The sequence below is a fragment of the Thalia democratica genome, chromosome 9 (assembly GCF_965202585.1).
Source record: "Thalia democratica chromosome 9, ktThaDemo2.hap1.1, whole genome shotgun sequence".
Taxonomy (NCBI): Eukaryota; Metazoa; Chordata; class Thaliacea; order Salpida; family Salpidae; genus Thalia; species Thalia democratica.
The window spans coordinates 6035656-6057174 of NC_139173.1; the positions used below are offsets into that span (position 1 = coordinate 6035656).

Sequence of the window (21519 nt, forward strand, 5' to 3'; positions counted from 1 at the left end):
TTAACTGAACCATATTTTTTATACACTTAAAGCAAATCGTAAGTTTTAATATTAATACAAAAAAAAATTCTATAAAAGATATCTAATAATTAAAGTTAAAGCTTTTGTTTTAAAAAAGCTAGCTTCAAGGTTTTCTGTAGGCGTAATTTTTATAAAAATAATTTTTTTTAGACGCTTTTAGTTATTAGACTGCACTTAGAACTTCTTAAAAGAAAAAATTAAGTATTATATAAAAAAATAGAGCCCATCTAGAAAGATTAGTAACTTAATAAGTATTAAATTAGCTATAGTTTTTTTCTTAATTTATAAAAATAATGACAAAATAAAGTAAAAGCTTAAGTAGATATCAAAATTAAAAATTATCACTAGTTCTTGGACTTTTTGCTTTAGCATTTATTTAAGATAGTTTGAATACCATAATAAGTTTGTAGTTAGTCAAAAACTAATCATTAAGTTATAAGTTTGAGACTATTTTTTGCTATTGAGATTTATTAATTTCATATTAAGTTATTACTATTATTAGGTTGTATATATAAATTCTTTAAAGTTTATCTGCACATCTTTATCTGTTTTTACTACTTCTATAGCTTCTAAATTAAATTAAAATCTTAATTTATTTTGCATTAAAAAAAAATCAAAGGACACACTTTTAAATGTATTAAGATTTTTTACAACAGCTTTCTTAACCTTAAGTCTAGACACAGCTGTCAAGTTTTTCTACTTGTTTAAATTTATTAAAGTTTTTGAAAGGTTTCTTGAAAGTATCTCAATAGCTTCCGCGGGATTTTTTGTTGTTTCTTTTTACAACTTACCACAGTTTATCTAAGTTTGTTTTTTTGCTGTTTGTTAAGTTAAAAAAATACAAATTTATAAAATACTACATCGCAAATACTTTCAAGTAGCTATTGTATTATTTAGAAAAGCATTTGTATTTATAGTTTTTAAAGTTAATTTACTCTGTTGTTTGAATTTTACTTACTTATTAAAAATGTTTTTGTTTTTATTTTTTTAGAAGTTTATAACTGTAAAAGCTAAACTTTAAGTTTAAATGAACATTAAACTTATTTTTAATGGTTTAAAATAGATTTATTAGAGCAGAAGTTAAAATAAACTGATTGTAATTATAAGTTTTGTTACTACTAAATTATCAATCCAGTAAAGCTTTACTATCTAACAGCTTTGTTTATAGTATGAGTTTAATTTTAGTATTTTTGATGAACTTGATTTATGTAAAATCATTCAACTTGGTACAAGACAACAGCATAGAAAATTTTATCAAGCCACACACCTCAGCTTTACTGCATTTCAAAGATAAACCAAAATATTTCGGATACACTTTACAATGGAAACCTACGGGGTAAGATTTTAAACTTTTAGTAGTTTAAGTAAAATAAAAACTTACTAATCTTATTTTTTTGTAAACTTAAAATACTTTTGAATTCTATGCAACTTTTTTTTCATTTTTGAATTATTTATAAGAAGTTGTTCAGCTAAAAATTCAACAACTTAAATTTTCTGATACAAATTTTTATCATAAAAAAATTTCTAAAGCTTTTCACTTTTTATTAAATATGTTTTATGCTTAGTTTAAAACTTGTTTAAGTAGAAATCTAAATAAAAACAAAACAAAATTCTTGTTTGTATTAAAAAATTTTCTCTTTATTACTTTAACGTTTGTTACACTTTATTACTTTGGATATTTTTTGTTTTGATCTTAATTTTGAAGTTTTTTAAACTAGGTTAATTTTAACAGAGATATTGTCGTCGGATCTCCCAAACATGTAGAAAGTAGAATGAATAAGTTACACAAACATGGAGAATATGGTAAGTTTAATTTAGTTATTAAAGTTTGATAACAAACTGCTTGATAATTGCAAGTATTAAACAATTACTTTTTATTGAAATATAAAGCAAATAATTGAAATTACGCATAAGTCTTACTTTAGATAAAATATATTTTTACAAAATCATGTAAAAAGAAAATTAAAGTACTGTTTTCATTTCAAAATAATTAAGTTGTTTTTAATGATTTTCTTAAATACTTTGAATAAAAAACTTTAAAAAAAAGTTTCGTTTCCGTTTTATGCAAATTATACAATAGTATTGTTTTATATTTCTCCTTAATAACAAAAACTAACTACTTGCTTTCAGTAAAATGTACCTTGAAATAAAGGTTTGTCAAACAGTTTTGTTAATATATTTATTTTTATAAAATATTACAAGTGTTAAGCAATTTAGCTGTCATAAACAGTCGTTTTGATTTTATTTTATTTGAAACTAAATAGTTTTATTATAGTTTTCTAGAAAAAAAAATGGTTTAATTTTTTTTTTATTAGTTATCTTATAAACTCAGTTTCTTTTTTATAAATATAATCCCTTAAGTGAATTTGTTCCGATTGAGTTAAGTATAAGCTTATGATAAAAAGATATTACATTAAAAACCTGTGTTAAACTATTGTTTATGAATTGATCAAATAGCGTAAAAGCAGATATAAGTTGTTGTTTAAGTAACTATGCCTGTTTATTATTTTTTGTTAATTAATGGTTATTAAACATACTGTAAAAAAAATTTCTTTGTAAACCTAAGTTTCGATGTAGAATAACAAAGATTAATTGTAACAAAAAGGCTTGTTTAATAAAAAGTGAAGCCAGCATACATAAATCAACATACCAATCTCTACAAGGAATTTTAATTCAGACTTTTTACATAAAACACTTTACAGACTCTCGTGCATCACCCGGCGGTATGTTTTTGTGCGGAAGTTCTTCCCATTCCACGATGAACTGCAATGACATTTCGCCCCGACAGTTGGTGTCAGGCGACAATTTTGGACTGCAGACTCATACTGGGCACGATCACAATGAAGATGAGATTAAAGTTTTCCTAGTAAAATATTATTAAGTTTTAAAAAATCACCTATTATTTTTTTGTGTTTTTGACAATTTTAAATTTGAATTCAATATTTTGCATGTAAAACTTCTTAAGTTGTAATTCTTAATTTATACTTATAGTTCGTAAACTAACTTATGTAATCATGCATTTCGTTTAAAATACTTACCAAGTAGGAAGTTACTGAAAAGTTAACACTGTTAAAGCACATTTTTTTACTCAAACAGTCTAAAACTGAGAAAAATTAACTTTAAAGCAAAGTAGAGTTTTTATATATTAACATACATGATTTGTTAGAAGACAGTGTTTGTGTTATGCTAGAAAACCATTATGAAATTTATTTGTATGCAGAATCTAAATCTAATAAGTGCAGCCTATCATATCAACTTAGAAAAAAGTTGTCCATTCAAGTACTTAAGCACAAAAATATATGAAGAAAAACTTAAGAATTTTTAAAATTGCAATAAATTTAATCTACCCTATTCTTTAGGCTTGCACACTTACTCACATTTTAAACTGCAAATACTCTTTTTACTCAACAGGCTTGCACTTAAACAAAATATAAAACTTTACATAATGTGTTTCTTTAACATAGTTTGTTACAAACTTTGTTTCTTACTGTTTTCATGACCAAGTTACTTCTTTAGGCTTGCACCTCGACCCACACTAAAGATTGCAAATATTCTTTGTACCAGCCAGGAGCTTGCTTCAAGAGCAAAGATCTCGGAGCTACTTGGAGAGAGAGCCATCAGAAATCTTCTCCACGTTAGATAATTCAATATATCTCGATTCAATTTATTTTATTATTAATCAGTGACTTTATTCTATTTATTTTTATAACTTGTATTAGTCAAGGATATTCGCAATTAAAGTTCCTAAAAGTGCTTGATTACTTTTACATACTAAGTTGTGTTTACTGAGAAAGTTGGTGTGTTTTATTATATTATTTAATTTATATTTTTAGATTGTCCCCAAACAGTGATGGACATCATGTTTGTTTTGGACGGGTCTTCCTCAGTCAATTTGACCAATTTCGAAAGTGTAAAGTTGTGGGTCAGAAAACTGTCAGGACTGTTCCTTGATCAGAGCCCCAGGACCCAAATTGGGGTTTTGCAGTACTCCTACTACATGGAGGACACTCCCAGGCATGTTAATAATGTTTTAAGTTTATTTACACTAAGAGATGAGCTTGCTTGTATTTTGTTGTAAAAATATTATATTTCAGATAATTCTTTTAGTAACTCATTTAGTAGTAATTAATTTAGATTGTTTTGAAAACTTATGTATGTTTCAATAGTTTGTTGCAAGACAAACTGTTTAAAACTAATATTTTTGTGAACGATTTTGAAATATTTGAAAAGTTTATTAAATGACCACTTATTATATATTTTTAAGCATTGAGTTTAAGACAATCAGCTTGTATCTTGCTCTGTAGCAAAAGTTTATTTATCATTATATCTATTATAAGTTTAATAAGTAGTATTGGCTTCAAGTTCGTAAAGTTAAAGTGAAAAATATTTAGATTGCCTTTTCAAAGTGGTTTAAATACTTTTAGTAACCTTATCTTTCCTTGGACAATTTGTAAATGCTAAAAAATAGCAATAACACAAACTCAAATAAACTTAGGTAGTATACATACTAATATTATTTTAATGGTAAAACTGAAAAATAAAAGCTAACGTAGACATATATCTAATTAGAAGCTTAATAAGTATCATTTTATCAATAGTTTGGATCAAAAGTACATAAAAACTGAAATACCTCTCCATGAAATAAAACAAAGAGAAAAATTCTTTGTGGGTAACTAATTTTTGTTTCTTACTTGTTTTGTTAATTAAAACCACATAGTTTTATAAACAAAGAAGTTTTTTTTTTCTTATTCAAACTGCTATACTTAAAAAAAGTACTAAAAACGTTAAAATTTTTTTCGGTATTCCTTAAACATATTACATGAAAGTTTCTATTTTTTATACTGTATATATAGATAGAAGAAATTTAATTTAATTTAATTTAATTTTTTCTAAATGTACTTATACCTCTATTAAGCAAATTTTAAAGTTTTTTGTTAATGTATATCAGTGGTATTTACTTAGTATCTAAAATCTACGCTTTTAAACTCAAAAGATTTAGAAAATTTTCGACTTAACTATTCTATGCTTAAATTCATTCACTTAGTTGTCTTTTAGTTTTATTAAAAGAATAAACTTACAGGACAAAGTGAAGCAAATAAAACTGCAAGGATTTCAAACATATACCGCTCATGCTCTTAACATTACAATGGAAAATTTCAAAAATTCAAAGAGATATTCTCAAAATAATGCGAAAGTTCTCATTCTCATCACTGATGGATCGTTTGTTTTGTTGATAAAACAATGTTTTATATAAAAATTGAAATAATATCAACAATAATTAATAGAATTTTTTTTTTAAATTGAAAATTTTTTTGAACGTTTTCTGAATCGACTTATACGATTAAAATCAAAACAGGTAACTATTTTTCTAGTATTTAAACAAAAAACTGTTTTTTTTTAAAGTAGTAGCAAAGTTCTTATTTGATATTAATATTTAAAATGTACAGAGAAAATTAGCTATTTTTTTAAAATAAAATTTACGTTTTGAAAATATAAGATGTGACATTAAAAGGCGTTAAATCCTAGAGATCCTGATAAGCTAAGCTTATCAGAATATATACCACAGATGTTTTTATTCCAAACTTTGCTTTTAAACCATAAAGTTCGTTTATAGTTACTACTCACATAAATATATACATAATCATACATGCATTTTTTTTCTAATGTGTGTTAGTATTTTATAGATTCTGTACATCTGTTTTAAAATTTATTTGAAAGCAGTGAAACGCCGTCGGAATAAAGTTAACACAAAATAATTTTGAAAAAAATATATATTCGATTTTGCTTTTACACCTACTTCTGCGACTTTTAAATTCTAAGTAAAAGTCAAAAATTACTTTTTAATTTTTTTAGTTCAAACGACGCGAAGTACCTTCCTCAAACTGCGGAGTTTCTCAAATCAAATGGAGTTTTGGTGTTTGCAATCGGAGTTGGAAATGTTGATAAAAACGAACTTGAAGTAAGAATAATGTTTTATACATATACTTTTTATCTAATACTTGTTTAGTATTTATTGGTATGGTATTTTCAATTTGGTCCAAATTTATAAAAACGAGCTTGAGGTCGTTATCAAGTATTTACATTTTTTCTTACTTTACACATTTTTTATTTGCTACTTCTTTTATTTAAACAGTATTAGTTAAACAAAAGTTAATAAATTATTTTAAATATCTTTTTGCGTCGCAATCGACAAACTGTATGAAATAAACTTTAAGTAATTGTCACATGATTTCTTTATTATTACGTAATAGCCCGACCTCAATAAAAATTAATTGGTTATGTGATTTTTGTAATTTGTTTACTCCAGTGAATAGTTTGTTTTGTTTTCAAAATAGAACATGTTTTCAAAAATGTTGTTTTAGTACAAAACGTTTGCTCTATTGACTTTTGAATTGATTATTATAGTTTTATCAATTCAAATTGTACTAATTCACAACAGTCTTACAAAATTTATTTTCTTGATAGTTTTTGTGAAAGTATTTAATTAGCTGCCAAAAATTTTTTGAACAATCTAAATAAACTTCCATATATGCTAGGATTGCAATAACGTAAAACTGTTTTTAATTCAAAATAATTTGCGAAGTTTTATTTAATTATAGTTTAAGTACTTTTTATTGAACGATAAAAAAAGCGCTCAAAAAAATCGGCTTAAGGACTGGTGTACAAAGGAACCTTTCGGTTGTCGAGTCGTACACCACGCTATAAACTTACTACAAAGTACTTCATTTTAAACAACTTAGTCTAAACTAAAGTTCTACCTTTTCCTTTCAGTTTAGATTTTTTAAGTATATGGTTACTTTATATTATAATAAATCTAAAGTAACAAAACATTGTGCCTGTAAATCGTCCCAAGAAATTTAATCGAAAATATTGATTAAAGCAGTAAACTGTATTCCACACAGCTGTTATTAAAGAAATAAAACAGTTGTTTTAAAGTTTTGTTGTTCAGAAATTTTTACAGCTAGTTTTCTGATTAATTTCTTTCGATAGATTATAGTCACTAACGAAAAAGAAAGAATATTTATGGTAAATGATTTCGATAAATTGGAATCTATCATTCACATTCTGCAACGGCAAATTATATCAACCACTTTAGAAGGTTTGTTTTATATCTGACTTTTAATTTAAAAACTACTTCGAGTTTTTGCTGTCGACGTATTTAAATTAAGTAAACACTGTCCAAATTTAGAAAATAAATTTAACAAAAATTTTTTTAAACATTTCATACATTTAAAATAAAAATAATGTTCTTTAAAATCTAAACAGGTTCTACAAGCTCACACAAAGTAGGTAGTGAAAATGAATTTCAACAAATTGGATTCTCATCTGCAATTCAAAAAGTTTGTAAACTTTAAACATGTTAACTCAAATATTTAATTGATGTTTTATAACTTTTAATCGAAATTAAACATTTGAAAGGTTCAATATTATTTTTAAAGTTAATGATTAGTTTCTAACTTATAAACTTAAGATAAGTGAGACTTAGAAAATGTAAAAAAGTTCTTACTGTTTTTTAAATAGCTACACTTTGATAATTGTTTATGTTTTGTGAATGCTTGAGAACTTTTGTTTGTTGTATTGAAAAAAGAAGATTTGTTCAAAAGTTAAACGGGACTAGAAAATTGGTAAGTTACTTGCTTTAGTTATATAGATAAATAACTAAATTTTAGATATTGATAAATACTTAAAAACAATGTTTCTACCTAAAATAAATTTTAACTGTGTTTAGTTAACCTAGTTACAAATAAATTTTGACTAGTTTTTTGTTTTTATAATAATTAGCCACTAGAGTTTTAGATTAAGAAGCTTGACAGAATGACGATGAAAACTGGTATTGGATAAAAAGAAGCATTTTTAGCAAGAAACATACATATTGTAAAAACTACAACTTGTTAAATTTTCAATAATTAAAATCTTTATATCTTTCTGCATTTTTTTAAATTTTACCTGCAGCTTTAAAAAATTAAATAAACTTATTTAGAAGACAATGCACTGTACTGTTTTAATTATAGCTTAAGTTTACAAAAAACTGTTGAACTAACAGCATACAAAATGCATTAAACTATAAGTTTAAATTTAAAGTTTGAGCTAATGCAATAACAGTTATCTAAAACATTTTATGAATGTTTTCAAATTTTTTTTTTGTTATTTTAAACTTTCCAGTTCTATTTTGCTGAAGTCTAGATTTATAAAAGTTAAAATTTATGTTTTAAGTAATAAACAAGCAAGCTCAGTACATACCATTGACTGTTATTATCAAGTTGTTAGAATATTAATATTTAATTTAAAACAAAGTAAACTCGAGCTGGTTTTGTTTTTACTTCTAAGTTTAAGGTTTTAACTAGCGAAACTTTTCTAGTCGGCGGGCCAGATTTGACAAAAAAAAATTAGTAGGCTGCGTATTTAAAAAAATTGTACCATAAAAGTTCAAAAAAAACTTTCTAAAAATGTTTTTTAAAAACATCATTTAATAAACATTAATATGCAATTATAGTCAATATTTAAAAGTAGAACTTAGGATGTTTGTTATTATAAAGCTAAAATTTAATTAGTTTTACCAAATGTTTTAAGATAAAATATACTTTGCGGGCCAGATGTTTCTAATTGCGGTATCAGATCTTTTGACCCCTATATTGAATAAAAATATTTATGTTTTTGACTTTAAAACAAATATTAATTTTTAGAAATCTAAAGATTACCTACAAATGTTTGCTAGACTAGATTTTTAAATACAACATAGGGTTTTTTAGCTTCTGTAGTCACTAATTTTCAGCATAATAAATTTATCACAAGCCAAATTCTAAGTATTTTGAAGCATAAATTGATTATTTATTTTTAATTTTTTGTAATTTACACTTTACTTATAACTTTTAATAAAATTAACTATTTAATCGAGGACTAGGGTAGTATGCACTTCAAATCTAGTACTTTTTTATTAGTAATATACACACGGAGATTTAAGTTTAAGGAAGTGTAGAGCAGGGGTCGGCTTGAGAGGTTTTTTCATCTTAAATAGTGGCCCTTGATAAGTACAACCTGCGGCCTACGAGCAAATGCGGGCCGCAAAGAAAAAATGTTGAAACGTACGTTAGATGTTCTGAGGTTCAAGGTGAAGAGCAAAAAAAAAGTCGTATGGTCAAATGTATGGGAAATTCGAAACTTACATTAGATTTCTTGGGTATGTTTGGGAAAGTAAAAACTAAAATTACGATTGCGGCCCGAAAAATATTTTAATTTACGAAGTTTTTCCTGCGATCACCAAATGCCTACCGACCGATTTACAAAAACGTAGGAAAAGAAAATTTTTCTGATCAACGAGACAGATTAACCAGAAAAAGTTTTTCGGCTGAGAAAAAAGTAGTTGTAAAAGCGTTAAAAAAAATTTGTAATTAATAAACTATTGTATAAGAACTATATATGATTATATAACTGATTGTTAAAAGAACAGGAAACTAAGAGCATAACTTTAAAATACTTTTTATAAATACGCTTAATTTAGTTTGCTTTGCACTGATTGTTTTAGTATTTGCTCATTTAAAATTTATTTTAAGTTTTCTTTTTTGACTTTTTTTATAAATTAATAAGTAAGAGTTCGAAACCTTACTACTTATAACTTTATACTTTTTTATTAATTATTCAGACATCTAACTTTTTATAATTAAAGTTACTTTCTAACTCCAAAGTATGCGTCAAAGTTATTTTAAATCCACTAGTAATATTTTATTCACATATATAGAAGTACATTATTCCTTAAACGCTTAATTTCTCATTATTTAGTATAATCGTGATTGTAGTCAAATTATTAAGTTAACGAAGTTGTAATTTACGTATCTGTGTAAAATTTACACATTTGGAAACATGTATTACAACATAAAATAAAAAGTTATTTTGATAAGCAGCTTATAACAGATGTAATAATTAAATTTATTGTTTTTAAATTATTTTTAAGCATCAGCGAATAGATTTTTTAGAGCATATTTTTACAAAAAAACTTTATTAAATAAAATATTTAAAACTTATTAAGTTTTAGCTAATATTTTACTGATCAAAGTAAGCTATCGAACACAAGTCTTATACTGGTAGTTTTTCTTTTTAAAATAAATTTTCCACTGTTGTCGAGGATAAGATATAAACACACATTTAAATAAGAAATTACTTTAATAATTTTTTTTATGTATAAAAAGAAAAAAAAAGTTTGTTACCACAAGTTTTAATAATTGTACATTAAACTTGAAATACTAAAATGGAATATTTTTTCAGCATAATTTATTGCTTGTTTTAAACTTTATAAATCCTAAGAAAAGAATAGTTGTTTATTATAGCTCAAACATTTTTTATGCAAAATAATAGTTTTTATTTTTTTATCTACCAAATTTTATCTTTTAGTTAGGTTGCACATACTAAAAGTACAACTGTTACAATAGAAAACGTTAAAACTTTTATATAGATATATTATTATAAATAATCATCGTTTAATATTGTATCTACTAAAAGAAAAAAACTGAACATAAGAAAAACTGAGAAGATAAATAATTATCATAAGAAAATATACTTTAAGTATTAAGTTTTATAGATTCTACCGGTCATTAAACTTTTAAATATATAGAGTCAAAAAATTATGCATTAAAATACAAATCGAATGTAAGGTACATTATCCTAAATAAAACTATGTGATTAGAAATTAAACTAATTTGCAAGTGAATTGTTTTAACAAAACCTCATTGAGGAAAAGCTTTTTATCAAGGAAAATTCTTCTTTTTTTTAAAACTTTTATGAAAGTTTTTGTTTCATTACAAATCTTTACTTTTAAAGTTAAGTAAACTCACAGTAAAGTAAACAATAAAGAAATAAAACTAATTAGATATATCTAATAATATTACTCTTTTTATTATTGAGGTTTCCCTTAAACAAATTAAACTTATATAGTACTACACTGCTTCAAAACAATTTAAGGATAAGATATATTTTTAGATGCATTTTAAGAACTTAAAAATAAAGTTTAAATAAAAATTACAGATACTTGATATTAGAAAACCTTTAAAATGTAAAGTTAAAAGTGCAAAGTTTACTTTTAAACTTGAAACAACAAATAACAATTTTTTTTAATGAGCTCAACGTTATCAAAAAAAAACAACAAAACAAAATTTACAAAATCAAAGAAAAATTTTTAAAAATAGCAACAATCTTAAAAGCATCAACCAGTTAGTATTGTAATCAAAATAACTAAATGTTAATAAAAGGAAATTTAACTTAACACTTCCTTTACATTAAACAGTGAGAGTTTTATTTGTGGAGGTTAGTTTAAGCTAAATAATGAGAAAGTTTTTAAACTTGTATTATTTGTTTGAAAGTTATTTGGTGAAGCTAAAATTTCTTCAGATAACTGAACGTTTAAGTACTTTAAGCAAGATATAATGTAGGTAACATATGAGTAGATTAATTTAAAACTTTAAAGATAAAAAACACATTAGTTTATTAAAGTAATCACTTATGTAATCTTACTTTTATTACTTTAAATTAAAAATAATTAAAAGTAATAAAAGTAAGATTACTTAAGTATTACAACTTGTTTAGTTTCGAATTTCAAAGTTTTTAGTTTAGATTCCTAAAATGAGAACGTTTTTAATGTGTTAAATAAGTTCATTCTATATTAAAACAAACGTTACTACACTTGTTTAAACTTGTTTTATAATTTATACCGATTTATTAAGTTCAATACAAAAATAGTTATGTTGTGTTTTAAATTTCACAAACAGTATACTTTGTAGTTTCAAAAAGTTCAAAAACACTTGTTAAAACATTGCATGTTATTTATTTACTTTTTATAATCACAAGACAAACGGAACTAAGTTGTTTTTAAAACTGCTTTTATCTAATATGTAAACTTTCGTTTCTTGTGTTAAAGTATCTTACTAAGATTTATAAAACAACAAAGTTTCAGTAATCTAATTGAAAGGTTTTATTAATGTTTTATACTACAATTTGACTAGTTAAAAAAAAATTAGTAACTTTTTATTTTTTTAAATTTTCTCTAAAAAAGTGCACTGAATGTATAAATCGATTAAGTTAAGTTATATTTATTTAAGACAGTTTAGTAGTATAAGGAGAAAAAAGTAAATATACATGTTTAAGTGTCGAAACATTAAATTCGTGATTTTATATACATTATACAATGCAAATTTATTAATTACTACTAGTACGTGTTAATTATGATGTCTTATATTGCAGTATTAAGCACTTACCTTAAATTAATTTCAACTTGTTTTATTAACCTTTAGTTTTTAGTTTGATAACTTAATTAGTTTAAAAAAAAGGCATAATCTTCATTTGCTTAGTCTTGTATTATGAGTAGTTTTTATGACTCGAGTATTGTAATACTTTTAACTTTGTATGCTTAGAGAAAAAAAAAGTTTTAGTATTTAGCTTGTCTAACTTTGTTTTTGTAATTTTTATTAACTTTATTAAAGTAAAATCAGTTAGTAATGACTTAGATAAACTTTTAAAGTAAGTTATTTAAAATTATAATTTGCTGTAAAAGTTTTTTTTTAAGTTGCATAAAAAGAAAATAAAGTCTAGACATTCAAAGTTGAGTTATTTATAGTCAAGACAGGCATAACAGTAAGCCGTTCATACTAGAAATCGATAAATAAGTTATTTTATCATTAGTCTGTGTTGCTTTAGTTTTAATTGGTGTTAACTTGAACTTACATTGAAAACTAAAATTTATTAATTTTTATTACACCAAACATATGAATTGAGTTGTTAAAATAAGTATAAAATGTATCAATAAACAACAGAGTATTTATGTTATAAGACAAATTAAAAATCAATGATTTATCTTTGAGTTTAATGTTAAAGCAGTTTGTAATTTACGTTGTTGCTTTATACATGTGAAAATTTTAGCATTTTTATCAGCATTTAACGTAATTATAAATTTTCCAAACATTAATTCTTAAAAATCGTATTTATTTATAACAAAGAAACTTTATATTGAATTAAAAGCACAGATAATGTTTAAGTTCGTAGCTTGTATATTTTTCACTCTGATATACAAAAGTGCACAATTTACCATAGAAGTTCGTTACAACACCACAAAGTACATCCAATCACCATTAGTTGAAAGAAATGGTGTCGACAGTGGTTTGGATGGTGTCAAATATTTACCAGATGGTTTTCAACCATCGTTGTTTGGTTACAAGATAACATCTTCTGATTCAAAGTTAGTTTTTTTTCGGTTTTGAATTTTACTAAAACTTTCTGTTAAGTGTTTTATTTTTTGTTCGGTGAGGTAAAAGTTTTAAAATTTTTCATAAAAACTTGACCTTTTTTTGAACATATGGAAGTTTTTATAAATAAAAAACTGTCGATAAATAGTTAAAATAGTGTTTTACAACATTTTCTAAAACTATCAACTTTCACTAAAAAATTATTTTTTTGCATATTGTGCACAGAAAGTAATATTTTTGAACTATAAAAAAAAACTAATTTAAAGCTAGCTTTCTATCTAAAGTTTGATTTTTACCAGTTTTACCAATACTGCTATAAAACTTTTAAAAAAAGTATAAGAAAGTTTTTATGATAATATCTATTAGTACAAACTTCATTTTTATGTTATTTTTAAACTGTATGTTTTTTTGTAGCACTGTTAACTAGGATAAATATCTGCTTGAACCTTTAAATTTTCAGCGATCTTTAAGATAGTTGTGTACTATTAAACTAAAAAAAAATACTGAACAGATATCTGATTTTAGTAAGTATTTATTTATACCAAACTAACTTACAAGCGAGCTTTGATAAAGTTGTAAAATAGTAAAAATAAAACTATATTTTAGAGAACTTTTAATTGGAGCTCCATACAAAAATGGAAGTTCTAACAACATCAATCAATATAAAAAAGGTAGTTTTTAAAAGTTGTATATGATACTTTTTTTTGTTTGTTAATTAAAGCGAATATATTTTGAATAAATTATAAATATTTTTGTTCGTTTCTTGTTCGCAAGTATAAGAAAAAAAATTTAGATCTTTTGGTTAAGATTATATTTTGAATTTGTTTAAACGTACAAGTAGTTTACGAAATTGTAAAACTTTTAAATAACTTGATTGTTTTTCTGTATAGATTTATACAGTAAAATTTAAACTAATAACAAGTAAAGTTTAAAAAACAAAAGAAAATAAATAAAGCAAAGTTAAAAAAAAAATAAATTCTGTTACATGTTTATTAAGTCAGTATCTTATTTATTCATGAGAATTCTTACACAAGTAAATTTCTCTAAAGTTTATCAAAAAGAATTAAATAAATCAAAAAACTTTTTAAAACCATAGGAACTGGAGGACTTTTTAACTGTGAACTGAGAAACATGTTTTCGGAAAAAGTTAAAACGTCATCAAAAGTTGATGCGTCACCGCTAAGCTCTTGTGTAGATTTGACACTTAAGCTAGCCGAAGAAGGTGACAAATTTGGCACAGATATAATATCTCCCGTAAAAAACGACGACTTTATGAAGGTTTTTCGTTTACGTATTATTTATAAGTAGTACGTAAACTATTTCTAGCATAATAACACTTAAAAAATATAAAATTATAGATATGTTTTTGTTTATTATTATTAAAAAAAAAGATAAAATTTAAAACGCTTACCTACTTAAAGTGATGTTATAAAAAGACCAGATAAATATATCAAAAATTATACAAGTTTTGTTTCAAACATATATGCTACAGCAGAAAAAGTTTATTAGAGTTCTTAATTTACTTTCTTTACAAGGCTTGCGCCCCCTTGCGTTTGAAAAAGTGCAAGAAAAATGTCTTCCAGCCGGGATTTTGTTTTTCCAGCGACAATGGAGGTAGAACTTGGGATAAACCTAAACCTCCAGTGGAAGTCTGTGAGTAAAATTTTGAGATTTTATAAACTATTTTGTGCACACTATCGTAAGTACATACTAACTAATGTTGCAAACAATTAATAGAGCTGTTAAAAAAGATTAAAACTCTTACTTTTTACTTAGCGAGTAAAATTTTAATTTTACTCAGTCAAGAAAAAACTATACTCAAAAGTAACATAACTTTCGTGCAAAACTTATTTCCTTTCCTTACTAATCTTTTAAACACTATATCGAGCTATAAAAATAATAAAAGTTAATTTCAACCCAGCATGCGCGCAAACACTGGACCTGATGTTCGTGCTGGACGGATCCAGATCGGTAGGAGACCATTTTGGACAGATAAAAAGCTGGACCAGCATCGTGGCATCCGGGTTTCTACAGAACGACAAGACCACCAGGGTGGGAGTGGTCCAATACTCACACTACTGGGAAAAAAAGTAGTTACTTGTTTACTTTGTTAATTTAATGGCAGTAAGTGAATTTTTTATTTACTTTCGGTTAAAGATTTTTGAACAGTTTTATTTTTGTTAACTTCTAATTTTTTATATTTTGAATGAGCCGGACACAAGCTTAGTATGCAAGAAAATACAAAATGTTTTACTTTAATATAATACTTTTCAGCGAATTGCACGATCAGCAGTACATTAAAACTGAAATTAAATTGGGACGGTACACGCCAGAAAAATTTCAGGTATTTTCTATTTATTACCAGTGAAATTATTTTAACTAGTAAAGAATATTACAAATATAAAGTGTACATACCAATGAAGTTTTATAAGTATCAAATTTAAATTTGTACTCTTTTGTATTTTTTCTAAACAACCTAATAGTATGTAAAAAATCAAACTCAGGTGTAGTCGAAGATATTTATTTAAAAGTTTTGATGTTTAAAAGCCATCAGAAATTTCAAAAGGGTTGATATGAAGTAAACACTTTTTTGTAATTGTGTTACAAAAAATATATAACTACTATACGATAGAAAGAATTAAAGAGTTTTTATATAAATGTTGTGTTCTTTTTTTCAAAAAATTAGTTAAATCATAACTAATATTTATCTAGTACATTTTTTGAACTTTACTCTCTCTGATTTATGATTACAAAGTTGATAACATCAGACTAAAAAACATTTTTATTGAATAAGAGTTAGAGTTTGTTTTGCACAGCTCTTTGTTAGATAACAAATTGATTAAATAATTTATCTTAAAGTGTTGAATATAAGTTTATTTTCTTTTTCTCTTTTTGTGTGTCCTGTTTAAGTGGCTCAGGTTTTGATGCCCGAGTCCAACATTGCACAATAAACAATATAATAATAATAAAATTTAATACTTTATTTGTAAAAAGGAAATTTTCACTTTATTACTAAAAAAATAATCATTCAGCAAAAACTAAGCAAAGTAAAGTTGCAAGCATACACAACTTTTACTGCAAAAGCTCTGATGAAGACAGTTTTGGATTTCCAATCATCAGACCGATATAACGACTCAAACAACAACAAAGTTCTTATTCTACTAACAGATGGAGAGTTAGTTATTTTTAGTTTTTTTTGATCAGTTGTTTTGAATTACATTTCCGTTAAATGTCGCTAGTGAGCTTATGTATAACAAAGCGCTGATAGTTTAAACAACTTAACACTAAATATGTGGTACACCATAAATACATTTACCAAGAAAAAAAGGTAGTTTTTGGTAATTTCTTATATCGTTACTATACAAGACCATTACCTAAGGATCATTAAACTTTTTACAGAACTTCAGCTGCGGACGTTCCATACTTGGTTCCTGCCGCGGAAAAATTGAAAAAATTAGACATTACGACGTTTGCCGTGGGTGTTGGCAAGGCAGATTATGAAGAACTCAAGGTTTGTTGGTTGTGACGTCATAAAGATATAAAAAAACGTTGACAGCGAATGTGATATAATGATGTTAAAGACTCCTTTTTTGTTTGATACTAATTGTTTCAAAAATCAGAGCTCTGAAAGTTTAGTTTTTGAGTTTTGTTTGTATAGGTATCTCTTACTTTAGATATAAATTACCTACTGAACTTACAATAACATTATTTTTGTAATAAAAGTTTTGCTTTAATCAATAAAACTGTAAGCGAGTTTGTAAAATTTTTATTAAGTTCAAAGAGCATTAAATACCCAAAAGTAAAGCTAAATATTTAAAGTAGTTATCAAAAAAATCTTGTCTAGGGTACGAAACATTTACTAGAAACTTATAAAGTTGTTAGTAGCTAACATAAGTTTAAAAACAACAAAACTTTGTTCCTTTTTAGCCAGCTTAGGCTTTGTTATGTTAATAAATTAAACGATTATTACAATTTCTATGTAAAATTTTGTTTTATATTATTTGGATATTGAAAGTTTTTCATAAGTAAATACATAACTTGTATATTGTGGTCTTGAGTATTAGATTTAAGTCAATACGTACAATGTAATGGTTTTAATGTAACAAGAGTGCTAGTTATAATATATAGTTGTAAATGATAGTCAAATGTGCATAGAGTTAAGTGTAAAAACTGCTGAATAGCATATAAAACACAGTAAGAATGTAAATTTACAGTTTACTTAACAAAATAACTGTTATGTTTTATAAATTTTACTAAAATATTTGTACTATTATTTTTCTTCAAGTATTAAAAACTAGGTTTAAAGAATAATTTTTGATACAGATAATCACCACTTACCGGTAACAATAATTGAAACTTATTCTTTTATACAAAGCTAATGTTTATAAAATTTTTCTACAGATAATCACGAGTAACAACACTGACCGAATTTTCAAAGTTGACGAATTTGATGAGTTGGACAACATCATTAAAAAGCTGCAATCAAAAGTCATATCTCTAACTCTGGAAGGTAGTTTTTGTTTATTGTATTAACGTGAAGATTATTTGAAATGCTTGGTAAAAGCAATATTGATATAAAAAAAAAATTATGTCTAACCAACTAACCGTTCTTATTTAGATAAAATTTTTACATGATAAAACCGAAGTTGTTTATACATCTGAGGCTAAGTTTTAATGTACACTAACTTTTTTGTTTAATTTTATTTGTATTACGCCGTTTCACTACAGAGCAGCTCATCAAATAAAAAAAAAAGCTGAAAAACAAAATACAGCGCGATGACCTAAGATAAAAATATAATTAAAAAAATGTATAGCATTAATATTTTGTAAATAAAACATGTTTTTATATTATCTAAAAAGTTGAATACAAAAACGAAGTTGATTAGCTTATTTATTTTAGGAAAATTTATTATTGTGTAGCTTTTGAATGTAAAGGTATGCTTTATTAAAAAAAAAGAGAGGTTTAAAAAACATTTTTTAACTGATGAAGATTTAATAAAAAAATTAAAGCTTGCGATGTTAAGCTATAAAGATTAATTAAATTTTACTTAGTTTCTTAACATAGTGATTTGTATAAGCTATTATGTGAACAGGCTTATTTTTGCTGTAAATAATAAAAAGGTGTTTCTTCTACTTAAAAAAACTTGAATCACAATATAACAAACAATTGAATTTTAAAGGCTAGGGTTTTTAACAACTAAGTATTAGAGCTGTTTTTATGCTTTAAAGAATTAAGAAAAATACTTCAGCCTTATAATCAAATAACTTACACTGTTATTAATACTTGTTTATATAAAAAAGGATCTGGATCAAGCAGTAATGCCTCATTGGCACATCAGTTTGCACAATTCGGATTTTCATCAGACAGAAAGGTAACATGTTTGCTTTATTTTATATTTACTATATGGTGAAGTTTTATCTAAATTCAGTTGATAATGTTGTACTGCTGTATGCACAAACCTATAACATAGGTTTGAATTCTAAAACGAATTTTATATAAGCTATTTGCACAAACAATTAAAACATAAAAGAGTTAAGTTTATTTAGTAGCTTTATACAAGAGGAAAAATTTAAGATAAACAATATGTTCAACAAAAAACTCAGCCTACTTAAGAAAAAGAAAAACAAAATTTCAAATAGATATAATATAAAATGATTTTAAAAACTACTTATTTGATATTATATACCTAAGATTTAATAGTTATTTGACAAAAATAGTTTTTATAACTTTGTTGTGAGTTTTGAGAGTGTGTGTGATCTGTGGATCTTGAAAGAAGAAAAATGGAAAACAACCAACTTCTAAAGAGGTAACTTTGTTTTCATTTTGTGTATTTTTTGATTTAAATAAATTGTTCAGCACAAACATGCTTTAAAAAAATCAGTAAGATTTGTTTAAATTGTAGCTTAAAAGATGAATATTTTCAAAGGTTTAAAAATATAGAATACATGTTGTATTAAAAGTTTTACAAAACAAATATTATACTCTTCCATAGGATTAAATTTGTAAAAACTCAAAAAGCTTTTTTACAATGAAACTTTCGTAGTATTTTCAATGTCTTTTTGACACTTTTGAAGTCAACTCAATTCCGTTTTCTTAAAACAATACCTGCAGTAACAGTCTAATACCTTTGATTTATTAAGCTTTAATACAGCTGCTATAGTCATATCAACTTAAGATAAAAAACTTAATCTGGAAAAGTTTTTAAATGTTATAAATTTATTTATAATTTACAATTATAACATATTATTCCAAACATCAAGATTAGATAAAGTTGTAAATATCAAGATACAATAATAATTTTGAAAGCTTGATTTTAAACTCGGCGCATTTTAAAGTTTAATTATTACGTCATATCAAAAATCGAGCTCATCCGTAGAATAAATTTTCTTAGCTGTTATTACTGTTTTCGTCTGCAGGAAACTACTAAGTTATCTAAATTAAACGGGGTAAAAACAGCTACAAATTTAAAACTTGAAAATGAATTGCAACGAAACAAATCTGGATGTGTCCAAAAAATCACTGCCCAAGTGCATCGATAAGATCAACACCAACCACGGGCAGGTCCTCATCTTCGACGAGAAGAAGACCTGGAACGAGGCGGAGATGGACTGCTCGGGCCGCAGGACGCATCTGGCCGACCTGCACTACAAGGGCCTGGTCCAGACGGTGGCCAAGTATCTTGTGGACTGCATCAACGACCAGGGCTACGAGGTCAAGCGGCACGACGTGTACTGGCAGATCGGGCTCACGCTGAAGAACAACTTGGGGACATGGGCCGACGGGGATCCCTACGACCTCGAGAACCACATCCAGATCAACTCGAAGGACGGCAACGTGGGCAGGCAGTACGTGACCTTGTTGCCGTCCAAGCAGGAGCTGTTCTCGAGCGGCAAGGGCGAGAAGCTGAGCTATCTGTGCAGCGAACTGCCTTACAAGGGATTCACGGTGATCATGTCCGTCTTCGGGGTGATCTGCTTGCTGATGATCCCGATCCTGTTGCTCAAGATCTTCTACAAGCCCCCCAAGAAGAAGCTACTTGACGTGGAGCACACGCACAGCGACGACAGTTTGTCGGATTTCCCGAAGCCGCTGTTCGACGACGACGACGATTTTTACCGCGAGGAGGAACAGGAGCTGAACGTTCCCAACGAGATGCTGAACGAGGAGATAGAGGTGGAGCAGAAGCACACCGCGCAGGAAGCGAGGCAGGTTCACAGCAACCCGGAAACTAGTCAGAGTAATTTGGATGTTGCTCAAAAACAAGAACATAAAACTGTTTCGTGATCTGAGAATAAACACCGTTTTCATTAAAATCAGTTTTCATTAAAAGTTAATTAGTTTAGTTGTTTTTTTTATTTTTGGTGTTTTATTTTTGTAACTAATTGGTGGTTTAACTTTTTGCTTATTATGTTAGTTTTTAAATAAAAAGGACTTCATGCAACCAAGCAAAAACTATTTTACTTTTATTTAGTTATAATATATAGGCAAATAACTTAAAAACTAATTTAATGTTTATAACAATCATTGGATTAATGCCCAAAAGTAAGACTAAAAGTTTGAAAGACTTACAGACTTTTTTGAGTTTTATTGTTGTTTAACTTTTTATTTAATTTAAATATATTTTTACGATTATATTGATTCACGTTTGTAAAGCATAAATATAATTTAGATAAAACCACACTAAATTCTATTTAGTAGCTTAGCACAGCAAAAACTCTCACAAATGAAATTTAACAAAAACAAAACGTTGGCTGAGTCATTTTTTATTCATACTTAAATTTTGTTTGATTTATTAAACCAGAGAAAATATACTAATAAACAATTGAGTTTTGTAAAATTGCGACTGTAAAAGCTTTTTTGTTTTTTCATGAAAAAAATGTTTTCTCCATAATTAACTAATTTTTTTAGTTCTGTTGAGGTTTTGTTTTTTAGGAGTTTCTATTTGTGTGTTGTAAGTTTAAACTAAATATAAGGAAAAAAATTTATTGTAAATAAATAAATTTAGATTGTTTTCTAAATACTATAAGTAAATAGATGCTGTAATTTGTTATTAGATAAATCAGTATTTTGTTACATTTTAAAAAGGTATTATTATAATTTATAACAGATAAATAAAACCGTACTTTTATCTTCTCTGAAATAAACAAGTTTTAAAGTCATTTCAAGGAAATGTTTTCTACTTATATCTTTTAAATTCTAATTAAAAGCTGTTAAAAGCATTTTGACATGTTTTTGACTTTAAAATTTCGGTTTAAAAGTGTTGTAATTACA

The 21519-nt window shown here is 25.8% G+C and overlaps 1 protein-coding gene across 1 annotated transcript; it reads left to right on the forward strand.

The window, feature by feature from the left end:
* Positions 1 to 1201: 1201 nt before the first annotated feature.
* On the forward strand, positions 1202 to 19246 carry LOC145844365 (collagen alpha-6(VI) chain-like). Its single transcript, XM_082951760.1, has 20 exons — positions 1202 to 1357; positions 1754 to 1824; positions 2724 to 2878; positions 3538 to 3655; positions 3855 to 4039; positions 5102 to 5241; positions 5875 to 5980; positions 7012 to 7120; positions 7288 to 7361; positions 13002 to 13240; positions 13854 to 13918; positions 14344 to 14525; positions 14783 to 14900; positions 15169 to 15337; positions 15522 to 15591; positions 16280 to 16422; positions 16647 to 16758; positions 17649 to 17757; positions 18549 to 18619; positions 19241 to 19246. The coding sequence occupies exons 1-20, from the start codon at positions 1215 to 1217 to the stop codon at positions 19244 to 19246; spliced, it is 2385 nt and encodes a 794-aa protein (XP_082807886.1). The 5' UTR covers positions 1202 to 1214.
* The last annotated feature ends 2273 nt before the right edge of the window (positions 19247 to 21519 follow it).

Excerpts from the sequence above, each read along its gene's own strand:
- LOC145844365 (XM_082951760.1), top strand. The coding sequence starts at position 1,215 with ATGAACTTGATTTATGTAAAATCATTCAACTTGGTACAAGACAACAGC. Across the intron at positions 13,241-13,853 it reads ATAACATCTTCTGATTCAAA|AGAACTTTTAATTGGAGCTC; the intron begins GTTAGTTTTTTT and ends ACTATATTTTAG. Across the intron at positions 16,759-17,648 it reads CAGATTATGAAGAACTCAAG|ATAATCACGAGTAACAACAC; the intron begins GTTTGTTGGTTG and ends ATTTTTCTACAG.